The sequence below is a fragment of the Astatotilapia calliptera genome, chromosome 15 (assembly GCF_900246225.1).
Source record: "Astatotilapia calliptera chromosome 15, fAstCal1.2, whole genome shotgun sequence".
In the NCBI taxonomy this organism is placed as follows: Eukaryota; Metazoa; Chordata; class Actinopteri; order Cichliformes; family Cichlidae; genus Astatotilapia; species Astatotilapia calliptera.
This window is the reverse complement of record NC_039316.1, coordinates 18,444,807-18,463,395: the sequence shown is the minus strand read 5'-3', so window position 1 is coordinate 18,463,395 and position 18,589 is coordinate 18,444,807. Positions and strand designations below refer to the sequence as shown.

At 41.1% G+C, this 18,589-nt stretch overlaps 1 protein-coding gene across 20 annotated transcripts in view; it reads right to left on the bottom strand.

Moving 5' to 3' along the window:
* afdna (afadin, adherens junction formation factor a) overlaps positions 1 to 18,589 on the bottom strand; it is a 118,805-nt gene that overhangs the window by 60,998 nt on the left and 39,218 nt on the right. For 14 of the 20 annotated variants that reach the window (XM_026194091.1, XM_026194093.1, XM_026194100.1 and 11 more), the window contains exons 2-11: positions 16,939 to 17,134; positions 16,699 to 16,811; positions 15,278 to 15,435; positions 14,941 to 15,095; positions 13,002 to 13,159; positions 8,714 to 8,798; positions 8,368 to 8,508; positions 5,850 to 5,894; positions 3,598 to 3,692; positions 2,597 to 2,844 (exon numbers count right to left, since the gene is read on the bottom strand). In XM_026194091.1, coding sequence (XP_026049876.1) covers positions 2,597 to 2,844; positions 3,598 to 3,692; positions 5,850 to 5,894; positions 8,368 to 8,508; positions 8,714 to 8,798; positions 13,002 to 13,159; positions 14,941 to 15,095; positions 15,278 to 15,435; positions 16,699 to 16,811; positions 16,939 to 17,134 — 1,394 coding nt within the window. The remainder of the gene's footprint in view (positions 1 to 2,596; positions 2,845 to 3,597; positions 3,693 to 5,849; positions 5,895 to 8,367; positions 8,509 to 8,713; positions 8,799 to 13,001; positions 13,160 to 14,940; positions 15,096 to 15,277; positions 15,436 to 16,698; positions 16,812 to 16,938; positions 17,135 to 18,589) is intronic. The other 6 variants (XM_026194095.1, XM_026194108.1, XM_026194111.1 and 3 more) reach the window with 3 other exon arrangements.

Genomic DNA, 18,589 nt, shown 5'->3' with positions numbered 1-18,589 from the left:
GCATCTGTGCCACACTTCTGTCAGCTGCTAACAAGTCAAACATGCAGACCAAAAAAGGCTGTTATCATCATATAAAACATGAAAAACAGTGTTTAAAATGTGAATCTGCCGTGTCATGCGTACTGAGATTACAGCACAAGGATCTGATAACGATTTATTTAAAATGATCTCAAATTAAACATGATACAGATTAAAGTTCCTTTTAAGGCTTCTGGCTGGTTTCATTCATGTTTTTCTCTTACTCACTGACAGTGAATACAGATGAAGTTAAGAGGGAGCAGATTATCAAAGGATCAAACACTCATTCCCTTACAAGATCATCTGAACCACGCCAAAAAAGAATCCTCGCCAAACTACTGCAGTAATTGGCCTAAACATTATGATGAGTCCTCAGCTTGACTGTGGCTAGGTATCCTGGTATGTTTGTGCAGCAGGACACTGGAAAGCAGCCCAGAAAACCACAGAGATCCACATCCACAACTTCTCCTTTTCTGAGCTGCACAAAATGATCCCTGGTCTTAATATAACTCCTCAGTGTTCTCATTTCTCGTAACATCATTTCACAATGCCTCCAACTGAGCTGACAACTGAAAAAGTTCCCAAAGGAGCTGATCAATAACAAAAAATCTAATAAAATGACCAAAGTATTATTTGAACCATTGAGAAATCTGATTATACAGGTGTACTTCTTGCTTATATAGAAAAATAAAAATGGGTTTTCTTTTGGGGCAATGAGGAAAATTTTCCCTTTCGCCATTCGTGATACCAAAAAAGCTTAATCTCAATTTAAGGTCAATATTCACACATTTTCTGTAACTCCTGGGGGAAATATGGACCTCTTTAACTTACAAAAAATCCACTATATCCATGACCCGGAAGCTAATTTCATCTTCCTCATGTTTGTATCTGGACAGGCAGAACCGGCTAAATGCAGCTGCCTATCGTTAAAACCATCAATAGTAAGAATGAACTATGCGATTTATGCTATATCCTATAGCTAGAAATTACAAATGTTAATGCACGATGTTTAACTCTTTAAAAATAAAAAAATAAAAAAATAAAAAAAACACACCTTAAAAATGTATTTAAAGCCTGTAAAAAAAAAAAAAAAAAAGATTTTTGGCTTCTATTGATAAATTCTCCCTTTATAACACCTCTACACTGGGTAAAACTCATCCAATGAGACTCTACCAAGTCTTAAACTTAAGGGCAGAATTTGAATCGGCAGACATAGACAGCTGTAGTTGACCTGCGCTGATCTGAACCATGCCTGTGCTCCTGGAGCCCTTTAGAGCATTTTTAATGGAAATGTCTGACAAATATAATGTATTGCTGTTTGGGACAGGCTGAGCAAGAGATTTATGACTCTTGAGCAGCAAAAGTACCAACATTAAGACTGTATATAAAAGACCAAGTGGCTACTTTGATCTTATATATACAGTCTGTGGACTTCATTCATCCCGAGTCTTCTTTTTTTTAAGCTGAAGTATTTTATTGTCACATTTTGCTGTTGACATGTGGAGCACTGTGAGCTGTATTTTCGTATTAAACATGAATTTTGAGGTCTTCTTCTATAGCTGAGGTTACTAATCAAAATCACCTGATGGGAGTTTCTAACTGGAATGCAAACCTGTGTCAAAGCCTCTGAGGAACATGTTGTGAAAGCAGTCACAGCCCACAGCTAAATACAGGATTAGCTCTCTTTTAAAACGCTGCACTGATGTATAATTTTGTGTTTGCTCAGCAAGCGCTCAAACCTAACAAACCAGCTCTTAAACACATAAAAAAAAAAAACACTCCCAGGCTGGTGGATTAAATTCAGCCAAGCAAAAATGTTATGCTCATTTTACTCCAAAATAATTTTAAGGTTTATTTCATCTGAAGGCAAAGCTTACAGAGGCAAACTTTACACTCTAGATTGTTAAAAAACTAATTTAAATGTGTTCATGACCTTGTGAGCTTTAGAAAATACTGAGCACATGCTTATGAAAGAGTGCTACAAAAGATAAAGGACAATTTCTTGAATCATTTGTAGAAACTAATTCATGCAGAAACACACCCACAGTTGTGAGTTAGTGTTTTGGGTACTTACAGACTTCCTTCTTTCTCTCTTCCTTTCAGTGTTAGTCGTCCATTAAAGACTTTTAAGTTGTTTCTCCTTTCCTTCACTGATCCCTAACTTTCTCACACTCTCCTTTCTCTTCTTATCTTGTATGCCCTCCGTCTTTCTCCCGTTAGTGTGTGAAACTCCAGCGAGGAGGAGGCCACACCCAACATCATGTTGATCAGATTAGAGGGCAGCCTGCCTGCCGTAACCCCAGACCTCCGCTCTTCCTCTCATTTCCCTGCTCTCCCCATCCCAGACTCCCTCCTCCCACTTTTCCTTCCCTTCATCTCTGCTTCCGCCTGCCAACTCCAAACCTCACCCTCCCTTCATTTACAATAACACCCTATTCTTTCTTTACTGTTGGTAGGCTTCGGGAAACTGTGTGTACAGACGTTGAAGAAGGAGGGATAGTAAGAAGAATGGATGTCCGTAAGTTTGAGGTGAAAACTTTGCATTCAGACACCCACAAACCCTTTTCCCATTCCTCACCCAGACTTGTGTCTGCCTCTCGGCATGGCCGGTTCTCTCTTCCCTCCCTGGTCGAACATCGGGTCCACGAATTTGAAGACGTGGGCAGAACCGAACTGGATGGTGGAGCCAGAACGCAACACAGTCGTCTCGATAATGCGCTGCCCGTCTACAAATGTGTCTGCGTCAGGGCCGTGCGGCGTCACAGTCACCATGCCTTCGCTGTGCATGAGGTTGCAGTGGTGGGGCAGAATCCCCGGACCAAGCAGCTGAAGACAAACACAGCAAGTATATCAGCTATATAAGCAGCATCAGGCTAAAACTCCACTTTTAAGCTGTAAGTCGGGCTGGCTTCTGGCAAAATAAATAAATAAATAACTCTTCTGCAGTCAGTTTCACTTGACTTCAAGCTCCCATTAGAGCTGTGCACCGTTTCCCCTCTCTATCAGCTTAAACACCCTTGCTGTTTAGTTTAACTCGAGCCAGGACGGCCAAGTAAAAGTATCATAAATTAACCTTGGAATGATCATCAGCTGCCTGATGCTGACCTTGTCTCTGGATTTTCACCTGATCGACTTTCAAACAACAGTTAGCTGCAGCTGCTCAAGTGTAATGGCCCTTATGGTCAAAAACCCCCACTGGTCAGCATCTCACTCCACCAGCTACACCTCTTTGCTTTTCATTTGAATCATATCTAAAGACAGCTTTTTAAACTGCAGTAACGTCGTGATGTTTGCACAGTTAATTCAACACCGTGTGTGTGTGTGTGTAAGGGAACACTGAGTGTGAGGGAACTCCACAGGGTTTGCATCAGTGCTCGGATGCACTGGCATCAAAACTTGGCAGCATGTGAGCTCTTCCCAAATACTGAAAGCTTTAGAAAGACAGAAATCTTAATTTAAAATTGCAATGTAGTACTTTTTTTAAAAAGAGAAAAATTCTAGCATTAATATGTGCAGTTTATATAGTGCAGTATTCTACAGTCTGTATTAGAATTTTTTGTATTTTAATGGGGTGTTTACCTGGATGGCACCGTCGTCTGTGCAGTCTGAGCCGACCTCAGTGATGCTGTGCTGAAGCCGATACAGCTTGGGTTTGTCCCGAGAGTCTGAGCCGTCTGAACACACACACACACACACACGTTCAGATTTAGAAACCAGGTAAGGCTGCACTCACATCACATTTTAAAGAAACGGCATACAGGTTCACTACACAAACTCACACATACACATACACTGATTGACTGAAATCCCAGTCAATCAATTCAGCATTACTACAGTACAGAGTCAATACATAGTGACATATGGAGAGCTGTGCATTATGCACTGCTAATGTGGCACAGAGTGTGGGGGTTTTGGTGGGGCTGCAGTGCAGTTATTGATATTAGTAAGTAGGGGTTTAGTAAAAGCAAAGCAGGGCATTAGTTCAGTGAAGGGAAAGGGATAAAATGTTGGCTGCTGTGGGGGGTTGGGGGGGGGGGGGGGGGGGGGGGTGAAAGGGTATCAGAAAAAAACCCACATATAACCATCTTCTAAAAATAATACTGTAGTCAAAAGGTAGCTAATATAACAGATCTCCGTAGATTAGAAGGTTCTGCTATACCGACTCGGTTTTGTTTTTTCCATCAATTCTGTGCCAGTTAAAGGTTTAAGGACGGTAATCACGAGGAGCCGAGGGCGTACTTTCACTTTCTTTAGACCCTCAGTCATTTTTTTCCCCTTTCTCTCTCTATTTTATTCATTTATAACTTTTCATATTGCAACAGTTATTCATTGTTTTGTGACTGATGCCATTATCATCATTATTTTGAATTTGAAATTAATTAATTAGAGATTAGATGCTAACACATTATGTTCATCTACGTGATTGTTGAATTAAGTTGAATAGGAGCCACCCTTGCATATTAGTTTGTTTTTTTAGAATATTTGGATCTAATTTATTTGGCATTCTAATGGCTCAGTGACACGAGTAGATATATGACGGCTAACTGTCTGCAACTAAAAGGATGAAAAACCAAACAAAAACACGGTGGCTGATAAACGCGTTTAATTTCCTTCCCTTTTGGCAGCTTAATGAACGCGCTGCAGAAACCAGATGCCTGATTGCGACCGCACAGAACCCCTTGCAAAGGCAACCTGATTATTAGCAGGTTTGCATCTAATTTATTAACACAGAGACTGCCAACATGTTGCAATCAGTCAGAGTTGGTCCACAACAATGAACACAACGTCTCTGCATCATGGCTCTTTAACATCGACCCAATATTATAATCCTACATAATATCAAGGTTCCTCCATCCTTTAACAGTGAAATTCAACATCCTGCTGCAACTATGGCACTATTTGTGAATAATTCCTAAATTCATGTTTCACATCTATGAGGTTTTGGTTGAAAGTAACAGTATATAGCTGCCTAATGACCATTGAATTTGCAGTAACAGTGACAGCAGACCGACTCCATCTTTTTGCCATTTTATCAAAGCTACTTTGAAGACACAGCTGATGGTCATCTTTGAGTGCTGCAAGATCATGAGGTCACACGGTTGCAACTGCAGTCTACAGACACCATTTTTCACAGTGTGGCATTATGCTCGATTTAGACTTCTGGTGTGAAATATAGATGCCAGTGATGGTTGCAGCCTCTAGCATTCCGTTTTACCTGTGCAGGCTGCACTGGCAGTGACATGTGGTTACATTTCTATGCAGGTGGACTTCAGGTAACATCGAACATTATGGTGCAGGATTTCAGAAAGATTTTCAGTTACGACTATTTTACAGGTAGATTTAACACAGAAGTATAATTCCCATGTTTTGACTTCTTCAGTCTTTCAGTCAGTTATGAGGTAACTCACTAGAAACGTCAATTCGATTATTATCAGTTCATTTGTGAGCTTTTAGCAACTGGTGAAATAAATTGATTTAGTAGTTTCGTGTACCCTTCAAATAAAATGAATGTCAACCTGCAAAAATGCTTCCAAAAAGGTCTCAGTTTTCCCTGCGATTGGCTGGATATAATGTTAAATCCTATTTCTTATCAAAACTTTATATCCTAAAATGTATTTAAGCTGTTATTGACTGTTTTTAATGCTGATACAGAAAGTATTAAATAACTCTCATGTAAAATGTAAATAAATTGTTTAAATCACTTTTTCCTAACCTCTCTGTTCAGTACTAGTGCCTAAATCACATCTAAAACATGTATCAGGGCTGTTTGACCACTATTGGCCAAATGAGTTGACCCCACCAACAGACACACAGGTGCGGCAGAGTTTTACCTTCGTGGTGCCGATAGGCGTAGTAGGCATAGTGATTCCCTCGCCCTAGGCAGGCAGGCAGGCATGGAGGTAGGAGGAGACATGCACAGGCCCCACACACGCACACACACACATACACGCACGCATACGCACCATGCCATAAAGAAGGTGGGAAAGAAAACAGACAAATAGCAGAGGGTGAAAATGCAGCAAGGAAGGGAAAAAAAATACCTTGTTAACCCGTTAATTGCATGGAAAGCAGGCAAACACACACACACACACGATATTTTAAAAGGGCTCTCACTGTCTACATTTGTCTTAGTGTCCAAATTTTAAATGAATTAAACAAAGCAGTGTGTAGATGACAACGCACACTGCAAGTAAATTGTAAATTCTAGTTTACAGAGTATGTATCTTAAAACAGGTCATAACAAAAAAGATCTTCCCAACAGTTTAACCACTGATCCAAACAAGTATGCATTTTGGTGACATTATGTTGCCTGCCCTGACTTTGAGGTGAAAGCATCTTTATCTGTTTAAACGTGTTATTTTTGGTGACTTTGTGGTTTATTTCTCACCTCACGTGTTTTTAGGATCAAACTTGAGCTTAATGGTCTGCTTTTTTAAAGTGTCAAATTTTGGTTTTAGTTTAAAATCCAAGAGCAGACAGAGTGGTGTTCATTCAATCAGGTGGTGCCGTAAAGGCTGTAAAATGGGGAGAGCACCCAAATAGTCGTCTATTGTGATGCTTTATAGGGGCTCGCCTACGCCCCACAGTCAGCTTTGCCCTCTGCTCGTCATATCTGGCTTCATAAAGCTTAGATGGTAACACAATTGTCAGCTTGAGGCTGAGACATCCCTTATGTCCATATTTTAAATACAATCTATGAAGAAAACGCACTGAGAGGTATGCTTGTGGTTATAGGACTTCCCTCAGTAGCCCGGACATCACTTAAATACTGGAAAGTCATTTAAAAGTAAAAAATTACAACAAATTTCTTTTTATCTTAAGCCTTCTACAGGGTAACCTCAGTGTTTTCTTTAATAGAAGTGGATTAAAGTCCAGTTAATTAACACACACACTCTCTCTCTCTCTCCTCACACAGACACACACACTTTGCCAAGCAGCTGTTATTTAGACAAGCCACCAAATCAATTTCCCATCCTGGCAATCTTCCACAGTCAGTGACCCGTCAACCTTACAGTAGATGAAGTAGACGTGTTAGTACATTCCTGGATAGGGCCCACTGGTGAGCCAATATCATTCCAGCACCACAGTTCCAACCAGTTCAAGTGCCAATAAGAATTGGGTTCACCAACGGGTCTGATAGGTTAATGGCATGATAGGAAGAATGACAAAAAGGCCAATAAAGAAAGAGAGGGATCAGTAGCAGGAAACAAGCTGTTAGGGTTGTGTCATATTTAACAGGACATGGGTATGTTTCTCCAAAATGCCCTTCGAAAGGCTCTCAAAACAAATAATCTGGGGTTTTATGTACTGCATTCCAGCTGTTATTACACCACTGTAACTTACCTCTTACAGTACGAGTGGTCTCTGTCCTGTATACTCTTACATCAGTAAGAAACTTCCTATAATTCACCAAATGAAGCTTTTTCATAGTAAGTTTAACCTTTTTGCTCTTTAAATCATCTTCATCATAAATAAATATGATAAAGACTTTGATGTGGCTGTTAAGATTAGGACAGGTTTTCCCCCTTTGAATAATAATAATAATAATAATAATAATAATAATAATAATAATGATGATGATGAAGAGATTCATTATACATGAGTGGTCTAAAAGAGTGATCTCAGCTGCTGTGACTGAGGACAGACACATTTTTGTTCTAACAACACCTACATATAACTCTTACCGATCTCTGTCTGATAACTTTACACTTTAACCTCAAGAACTGCCAGATGTTTCCCCAATAAAGAATTATCTTATGTTAGAAACCCTTCAGGCAGGTATAACCTCAGTGCAACAAGCATAAAGGAGAAGATCTAAAGTCCAAGTCTTTTTTATTCTGTGACTTCTCACAGTGCACTCGTGTGTTTTGGAAACTTTAATTCATATTAAAAGCTACAGCTCTTTCTGATGGGGGGATAAAAGAAAGTCAAGCAGCTGTAGCACGCGCCAACATCTCCAGCTATTTTTAAGAGCTCTCTGCAGCTTTCAGTGATCGTTAACCGCCCGCAGTGGTTTTTACACACTGACAAAATGCTGCAGTGGCAGGAACAGAAACCACAACACAGCTGAAAGTGGTGAGAAGATGTGGGAGCAATAATGTAGCCGCATTATAATGTGCTTCATTCACCTCGGCAGGGAACACGAAGACAGACTCACCTTTGACCAAACCTGAGTGTTTTTTAATGCAGCTACACTGCAACCTGTTGGTCACTGTTTGCCATTACAACAACAAATAAAAAAATAAAAATAAAAAAAAAAAGCTGCTTCCGCTGGTGCTGTCACTTGTAATGCCTACCGACACTGACAGCAAAGATGAAGGGTCGCATATGATAGTGTTGTGGTCCTACCTGGGCTCAACTCCACTAGATAAGGCAGTTTCTCAGGAGGCAGCGAGCTGTCCTTCCCTCTGAGGCCCTTGTCATCCACTTTCCTTCCCTTCCTCCCCTGGTAGTCCGGAGGTCTCTTCTTCAACTGGAACACTAATGCCCCTGAAAATGAGGAAGACTAAATTTTACTACCTGTACGCAGTAGAGATTCCACAGGTTAATATACAGTAAGAAGATCAATGGTCAAAGAAAAATTACATTTAAAATAAACATTTTAAAAAAAAAAATCTGTAATTTCAGTAAACCAGCAGCAGGGGGCAATAGTGACCAAGAAGCGAGGGGACAAGTGCCTGAGTGTGTCTTTTACCTCTATCAGCAGGCCAGTCCCTGAAGATCTGCAGTGGACACTCATTATCGTCCAGAATCACCTCCTTGCCCGACTTATCATCTTGCTGCAAATAAAAGGAGACAAACACCAAATCAATTCAAAGTTTATTCACATTTCATGCAGCTGTGCTTATTATTGGACTTATTAAACAACATGTTATAACATCTCCAGATGTTGCAGTTTAGAAATTGGTTGTTTTCCCATGTCCACATGGTCCATAATCCCCATTAACTAGTTTTCCAAGACACAATATAAAGAAAAGACGTCAGCCACTAATCCTGTTTTTCCACATCACACCGTCTAAAAATGCGTGCTGACCTGCAGCTTGTACTGGTTCAGTTTGCAGCTCAGTGGAGAGCAGATGCATTAGCGGATGAATTAGACCCTCAAGTCTGAGGCCCTGGTATTCAGTAAGAGATGGGTTGTTTTGAGGAAGCGCTACTGTCTCAAGTGGAGCATCTCAAGTACCTTAGGATGATGTTCACAAGTGGGGGAACAATGGAAAGTGGGAGAGCGACAAGTGGGCTTCTACAGCATCTGCAGTACTGCTAAGTTCTGGTGAGCTAAGGGGCATAGGGTTTAATTAACTGGCAGGGCTATGCTCTTACCATAACCTGTGGCTATGGGTTGTACCAGAAGAAAAAGATCATAAATACAGGCTGTAAAACTTTGTTTCCACTGAATGCTGTCTGGATTCAGACTACACAATAGGGCTGGGCGATATATCGAGTTTTTTAAAAATATCGATATATTTTCATACGCGATATAAGATGTGACAATATCGTTTATATCGATATAGTCTATGTTACGTTATAATTATACTTGTGGAGCCGCAGGTTTGCCTCTCTTTCGTCCACTTTTGTCTCTACGAAACGTTACTCGGCCTCGCCTCCCCCATAGCTTCACCTGCAGGCAATGACAAGATGAAAGCGGAAAATCTCCGTTAGCGAGTTACCGCGGATCGTCCCGTGCGTGGGGCTGGACGGCGTCAACGTGTTAGCGAGCTAACCACGCTAACGAGCTAACCGCGCTAACGACATGCAGCCCAGAGGGGCTGCACGGCCTAAAATCCTTTCATTTTCTCAAAACTCGACAGCGCGCCTTATGTATGAATTCTGGTTGTGCTTACTGACCGCGAACCGATTTTATGTGGTACACAGCGCTCAGCAATCTGTCAAAAAATGTTTTAATATGACTTTGCTAAGCTACGGAGCTGCACCGCTTGATGGATTGTCGGAGGATTACGGCTACCGAGGAGCTTCGCGGAGTGATACGTACTGTGCTTCAACGTAATATTACCGTACTGTGTGTGTATAAGGACCACAAATGGCACCTGTTCAGAGACGTGGTGAGCAGTGAAATCTGTCTCTTTGTTATTATGCTCAGCGTCTTTTAGTTTACAATTTGACTGCACAATTGTGAGCTTTTTGTTATGCACAAAAACAACATTGTTTTCTTTTATTTATGGACCATGATTATTTAATAAATGCTGATAATTTATTTTTAAGTAATTTCTTCATGTACATCTACGCTGTATGTAAATAAAAGTGCCCGTGTGACATCTGGGACACAGTGTGACTAAGAACTCTTTTTGTTCTTAACTTATGGCTTTAAAAAAAAAATATCGAGATATACATCTTATATCGCCATCCAGCTAAAAAATATCGAGATATGAATTTTGGGTCATATCGCCCAGCCCTACTACACAATATCAGCTGATTGCAACATGGAACAAATGTGTTCCAACAGTTCATCTTTCTACTCGTCGAGCATAAAATTCCAGACCAACAAAACCCAAATGAATTTACTAAATAACTTTGTGAAAAAGACAGAAAAGACAGACTAACTGTGGTGGTGGTTACAGGTTACACATGTCCTCGCCTCCAAAAAGTCCAATTTAAACCTACAAAAGCCTTGTAGGTTGATAATTGCACAAAGGTTAAAGGGGGAAAAAAGAGTTTTCCTCAACTTCAGTGACCTTGACTAATATGAGCTGATGGAGGAAATGTGAAAATCAATGAATAAGAAGATCACCAGGATCATAAACGTCACCACTGTGTTTTTTTTACTGGAAATCCCTAGCCAGCATTTCCATCCTGATGATATCACTTAAATTTAAAAAGCCAATAGTGGAGCAACGAGGAGCTCATCATGTCTCCAACTCTATAATCTTCTAACCTGATACATTAACCATTACAACAAACAACAATATTGTGTAATCTCAGTCCCGCCTTACACACAGAATGACTGATGTAATGTGGTTCAGGCTCCTTTAAGCCTCAAAGATGAGGTCATTTAACTACATCTGACAAGACAACGTCTCCAGAGAAGTCACAGGATGCAAAACAGAGCTTGAAAAGAAGGTGACTGGACTTCAAGTTTTTTGAAGATGTTTCACCTCTAATCCAAGAGGTTTCTTGATTGTTTCACAGGATGAAAGATTAAAAACAAAACAAAAAAAACTTAATCCAGTCGCCTTCTTTTTCAGCGCCTTAGACTATCATGACCTGTACGACTGAGAACCTACACAGACACGACGCAACAGCTAGTTTTCAACTCTCCAGAAGAGCTGGAGGCAGTGGTGGTTGTTAGTTTTTGATAGCTGTGTTTAGATTAATGCTCCCATGATGCAGATAAGGAAAAAAAAAAAGGACGAGTGGGTGGATAGTGTTTACCAGTTTCTGGCATTTCTCATTGGTGCTGACCTCCTGAACCCTGCACTTTAGGGTGAACTCGCACTAGGCACAGTCAGTGACTGTCCCAAACTCCCACACTGGCCTGTGCTCGAACAACACTTAACGATGCAGACCCAAGGATGAGTCAGTCTGCCTCAGCCTCTAAACACATCACTCCATTTTGCACACTGTCCTGTCAAAAATGTGTTAATTACTTAAGGCAATTTTTACACAACAAGCTGTCACTGAGGAAGTACTGGAGATCTGTGCAGGGAGTTTAGCTGAACTGTGCTGGACACACCTTTTCAACAGGCCAGACCTCGCAGCAGTAACACTAGTCAAAGGAAAAGCTCCAAACACACAACAGCTAACAAGTTAGCTCAGCTGAAAAGGGAAACTAGTGAGCTTGTTACTGGTTACGATGTGCTACCAATGTCAACTCTGTATGAGATCACACAGCCTCTGTACAATGTAACCATATGAGGGCTGTGCAGTTTTGGTAAAGCAAAGCACGCTGATGAGTTACTTTTCTAAGTAGATAGCCCTGTAATGTAACAGATCACTTCATGATAGTAACAACACTGTAAAGTGAAAAGGTACCTTTAAAAGTAACCGTGTGTGTGTGTGTGTGTGTGTGTGTGTGTGTGTGTGTGTGTGTGTGTGTGTGTGTGTGTGTGTGTGTGTCTGGAGGATATTCCAGTGTATTGGCAGTTGTTTTATACGACTGGCAAAAGCTGAGAGGACAGATAGGAGACAGGCTGTGAGCCAAGTTCACCGTCACAGTCTAACACACACACACACACACACACACACACACACACACACGCTGATATAATAGAGCATCTGCTGCTACTGTGGCACTCAGTCTGAAAGTAACTGAGCTGCATTCCTTAAGCTTTCCTTTTCAATCTGCCATTCCTGTGAAGTGGGCATGGATTTTTCTTTTCCAACTTTTAGTCATCTTCATTTAAACAGGAACCAAAAAAAGAGAAAATGTGTTTAAAATGTGCCTTAAAGGTGGGATATATAGCATGCTCCTCGTATTGGAAGCTGTTACAATGTTTACTGACAGCAGTGGTGACCCTTGTGGCAATGACAGTGAACTTAACTTTCCACAGCCTCTCAGGAGGATGATAAAGGTGTTTATTACTGAACTCGGAGCGTCAAGGTTGTATAGTGCAGAGAAGCAGGATTAACGGTGTAACAATTCTCAGACGACAACAGAAATGGCGATACAAATGTCCCATCTCACGATGAGTCCCATGTGGAGTTGTTAAAGTATGCTAGTCTGGCAAAACGGAAACATGATTTTGGAAACATTACACCTCTAACCATGAAGATCAAATATGAGCTGTGAACATCACGCAGTGTCCTCAAAAATAAAATCACATATTAAACTGTGACAAAAGCTCAAACTCTGTTACTGTTAACGTGGGTTTGATGGAATTTGCTGCAGCTGGAGGAACTAAACCTAATTTAACTCGATTTTAATTTTAGCGAGAACAAAGCAGATTTTATGGTGTTGATGAATGTGTTTACTGGGAGCGTGAGAAGGTGACAAGATGGGTTTACAGATTTTTAAGAAAACTTACCCGAGCAATGCAGTACTCTTTGGGGTTCTCCTTCTCTAGTCCATACTTCTCCAGAGCCTCCACCACAGCAAAGTCAGCTGTGTCTCTCGTGGAGAGGAGGATGGTTTTATACGGGATATTGGGCTTCAGACTGTCAGCGTATATCCTCAAAGTGCCTCCTGCAGAGACGGAGTGTGTTAGTTCTGAATGCAAAAGCACTAAATACTGTTTCACACCTAGTTCTAGTTTTACTTCAGTGAACTTGGGTGTTTTTCACCTTTAGTTTCATTTTTGACTGCATTTAATATAGCCAATGTAATGGTGCTAGCAGACTCCCACTTTACAAACTTCTGTCACCATCGGTTCTCGGTCTATCATTTCTTGCTTGACCTGGACGTTAAACTTTCTCGCGTACACTTTTAGATGAGTTTGGGGAAAAGCAATAACGTAATGCTTATAACAACTTTCATCTGGTGGAACATGTAGCCATGTAACGGGGACGTGTCAACTGAAAATGATCACCTTTGTAAATGCCACAAAAGAAGGCTTCAGCAGAGCAAACAGGATTTTCATTACATAAAATAAGGGTGTTTTGTTTGTTTTTTTTAAATAGTGCTTTCTGCCGGGAGAACGTCACCGTCTAACCACCGGCCGTCCTGCCTCACCGGCTGTATGTGCATGCGGACGGTGGTTTGAGCCGTTTTTAAAACCGGTTCACTCGTCCATCTGTCTGTCTGGCAGAGTGATTAGGTAATGCCTGAGTCACACGCTGAACCAGTCAGCATGCTTGTTTCATTCATTCGGCACGTCCGCGACGTATGTCTGTGTGCGTAAACATGTCAGCGTGAGACGCTCCAACGGCATATGGCACTTCTGGGAAGCAGCTGATGTGGGCGTGAGTAATTAGCGATGAGCAGTGAAAACAATTTACTAACAACAAAAAGTGGGCCGCTAATCCGCATGTTATATAAACACCACTCCAATAGATGTGCACACCTGCTTTCACAGAATTTAACTTGCTTTCTCATGCCCTTCCACACCAGATAAGGAGCGACAGTGAACTGCGACGTTCAGGTCACGCTGCAGATTATCTCCAGAGTTCACGTCAGGTTTCCTTTAAGCCATACAAGGACATTCAGACTTGTTTTAGAGCCAATCCGGGTCCCTCTCTGGCTGTGCCATTTCGGTTTGTGACATAAAAAGTCAGTATTCACAGCTGATTTTCATATTTAGGTCAATTTACTGTTTACTCCAACAAATACCATCATGAATTTTAACATTTAAGATTCTGGGGGTTTTGCAGTTACTCTGACACTGGATTGAATTTGGTGGCAATACACACCTGAACAGTCCAAACCAGAGGTGCTCATACTTGTTGATCATCAGTGAATTTGTCGATTTGATTAGCAGCACTTGGCTGCTACTTGCCCTCTTAAGTCCTATGGAAGCTGTGACTGTGGACTCTAGAGTCCTGTGCTCTCTTTTCCACATGACTGTAACAATATATCAGATTAGCCTTTGATGTTGACGGTCTCATTATTTTAAAGTAATACCACCTGCAAACTGCCCACGTGAGCCAATGTGTTCTGACTTCAGTTTATTTCCAGTGAGCAAAAACTTAAATACACATGGGATCATTAAACATACCGTACTGCCCTCTGAGCTCCGTCTCTTGTCTCATCATTAAAAAAGTGAAACAAAACACTTTAGCAGTGTTCAATTAGTCTACATTTTGGATCTAATGGCACTATATGCTTTTTAATTTTAACATAAATGAGGTGCAGGCTATCTAATTGGGAAGGAATGTGTTTGTTATATACCTATTGTTTTTTTCCTCTACCCACCCCTGAACTAATACACCTAGGAGACTAGGCACAGTTGGTAATCCGAGCTCATGTTGGGATTAGGAGAAAAGGGTCTGAATAAACTCGTAAACAAGATATTTGCAAATTCTAAGTACCTGAGTCTGGCCTCCCATCGCTGCTCATGAACTCCTGCATGCGTTTCTCCAGTTTCTGCTGGCGTCTTCTCTTCATCACCACCTCTGGGTTGGAGATTGTCCTGGTAAAGCTGGTCTCCGGCATGTCTTTATAAACCTCTGCTGCCAGATTTTCTCTAAACCAAAGAATAAATGGGACAGAAAAAGAAACGCAGGGAAGAGAAAAAAAAGGAGTCAGATGAAGGAACTGAAAGGTCAAAAGTTTAAATCACTATTCTGTCATTTTCTGTGCTTTTCCTCGCATTAAGAAAAAGAATCTCTGAGGACTGTCAGGATGTAAGATGAATGAGTGCGTTACCCGTCCTCGCGACTCAGTGTCTGATCGTCTCCATCAGGGATTCGGGCGAATTCCTTCTCCCTCTTCTTTTCCTTTTTCTTCTCCTTCTTGGACAGAGTCCTCTTGAAGTTCTGTATCACGCCGTCCTTCTCCTTCTCAGGCCCGTTACTCTGACTCTTCTAGAAAAACAAGAGAGTGAGGCTGAGTGATAAAACTGCTATAGATGCACTCCTTTGTGGGTGAATAAGTGGCACATGAGCAAAGTGAGCAAGGAAAAGAAGAAAATCTTCGGCATCTTTGTGACATTCGAGTACGCCAAAATGTCCAAATTTGACTCAGGGCCCAAAGGGACTTTTAAAACCCACTAAAACCTGAGCACCTCTTACAAGGTCAAATAGGCACGCTGCAGTGCTCCCCACAGGCTGTTAAATTAAGACAGGTAGTTGCTGTCTTGCTCTGCATCGTCAGTGAGCAGGAAGACATAAACTACACCTCCACCTGCTCCAGGTTCTGATCAGAGTGGTCCTGTAACTCCCTACAGTGAAATACTCACCACCTCTTATCACAAATAGTACTGATTAGTGTACGTGTAAACAATAATACATTCCACTTTTAAATCACAAAAACGTTTGGGAGGCTGGTTGAGGTTGCTGGTAGAGCGAAATTTTATGCACATTGAGTCGCCGAAAATTGAGTTGTACACTTCACAGATTTTTACGCTTCATCATTTTCTAATTTTTTATTACATTACAAATTAAAAATACATCATTTATTATCATTAAAATTGGTTAGGGTTAGTGGGATAAAGATATAAAAACTATAGAAAAGATCACAGTTTGAAGAGACAACCTGAAGGAACAGCTGAAAGATATTAAGGACCATAAGTGGAACCTGGCAGGAAGCCAGCTGGTACAAAACATGAGAGCAAATGAAAAATACCAAGAAAATTCAAAAAATTTAAAACTTGAAAAAGATTAAGGAGGGTTGCTAAATATACCCGAGCAGCTCAATGAAGTAAAGTCTATGTGTAGGAAACACTATGTTCCATTTAAAGGCAGTATCACATATAGAAGTAGCTTCCCTATTGGAAAATGAAGCTGAGTACAAGTCCTTAGCCAGTGAGCACACGTTTCAGTTTTTAAAGCCAAATCAGACACTCACTCGTCACATCTGGTCTCAAAATACCTGGATGGCTTCCTTGAAAGCCCTTCATTAACCAAGCAGCATCCATCTTTTATATACAGTCTGATTATATTCTAGTGGCAGCTGGTGCCTTTCCAATGCGCATTTGTATCTTTGTGATCTTGAAGAGCTGAACAAAGTGATTTAAAATGATTCGTTTTTCCTTGACAGGCTATGGATGAATGGAAGAATAATTCATCTCGCTAGTAAGCCTAATGATTAACAGTGAACACTTGAACCGAACAGTCAGAGCAGCTGACCTTGGGCAGGATGTCGTTCTCATTCTTCAGGACAAAGCGTCCTTCTCTGTCGTCTTTGTTCCAGTTCAGCTGCACAACAAGAGGCTTCTCGTCCAGGTCCAGCTGACGCTCTTCTAACACAGACACAGAAAGACCAGTTTACCTGAGAGCCATCCATTTCCTACTCTCCATTTTTACAATTAATTGGATTCTTTAAAGTCTGTCGCGCTTTTCCTTGCATCAGAAATCTGTGGGACTCACCGCCACTGACATGGACCTCGTACAAGGAGTATTTTGGTGAGGACAGCATCCTCATGTCTGGTCTGAACTTCTCTGCTAACGTTTCAATGACATCCTGCGTTGTCGCTGTGCTGGAGACTCTGATGCACTTGGTAGCAAAGTTACCGGCGACCCGGTCCTGGAAGTAGAACCTCATCACGCCATGGAACTCCAGGTCCTTTTAGAAAAAACACAGGAAGAGAGTCACTAATTCTGTTTATACAAGCCGCAAATTACAAAAATACACCAAACATTTACATTCGACACAATTGCGTTTACATGCAGAGCATAAACAAATGCTTGGATATTAACATTGAAGACTGAAAGAAAATAGGGCATAAACAGTAGCTCAGACGTATTATTAATGCAGGATGGCGCTCTTAAGGAGGCTGTTCAGCAGCCTCGACTGTGGCGGGAGAGCAAAAATGCAAGGCTGGCTGAGATCCAGAGAGCCGAGTGTGTCAGCAGGTTGTGCGACGACAGGAAAAGAAGGCTGATCAGTTATTCACCGATATGGACTGTCAGCCCACATGCATCAAGTTTTGAGCACAACAACTTACTTCAGTGACATCGGTTATTAAATAGACAAGATGAATGTTTGCCGTCCAAATATCACATTAAATACTGAAGACATCACAACCATGAGGCGTGTCATTTCGGATAAACTTTACGTATACGTGTGAAGTATATTTGAGGTCATAAGTGAGCGTAATAGGTCCCTTTCAAGCAGTTCAACACCGATTAGTTCCAGTTTACTTTGAATTAAATCTTAAATATGTACTTAAAGTCATTTGTATATAATTGGTATCAAATGTTATTTCCAAGAACCTCCCTGATCTGCACACTGATTTAATGTGTTCCAACTTACTTATCTACTTTATCTCAGCACACTGTGCAGGTCTAAGGAAACCTCTGCAGAACACACACAGCCTGTGTTACACAGCTACCCAGGGCTATTTTCTCTACATGTGTACAAATCCACTGCCTACATTTAGACATTTCCTTCATCTGCTACAGAGTGTACTACAGAACAAGAATGTGTAAAACCTGATGTATGTACGCAACGCTGTGCTGACGCAGCAACTGTAGCTCGCAGCCTGTGCACACACATGCATATGTTATGGCTCAGCAGTAAATCTGCCTCATATTTCATCATAACCGCCACCAGAGAAAGATCTAAGGTATTCAGGAGCTTGCCAACATTGCATAGCTAGTAGCTGCTATTACTCTGAAAAAGTAGGTGATTGTATCTCACTCTAGGGGACAAAAACAAATTGAAAGCGAGAGACAAACTTGTGGAAAGATATTCAAGTAAGATGAAGGCAGCCATGAACACATAAAGCCATATATAGTTTCTCACAGACGCTGATTGGTTTCTGGCATCATGGGGGGGGGGATGCACGCCTTCTTAAGTGCAGCATTAAATGTTGCCACTTTAAGGTGAATGCCAGGACAAGTGGATGAACCTGTGGAACAAAATGCAGATACTACTCGAGCACCATGGTCCAAGTAACGTTTCATGAATAGTGATGTCATTTTCAGAGAACCCATTGGTCAGGAAGTGACAGTTATATATATTCTCAGTGTACAGAGTAAGCACTGAGAGAGTGTCTTTAAGGTTTACTTCATAAGA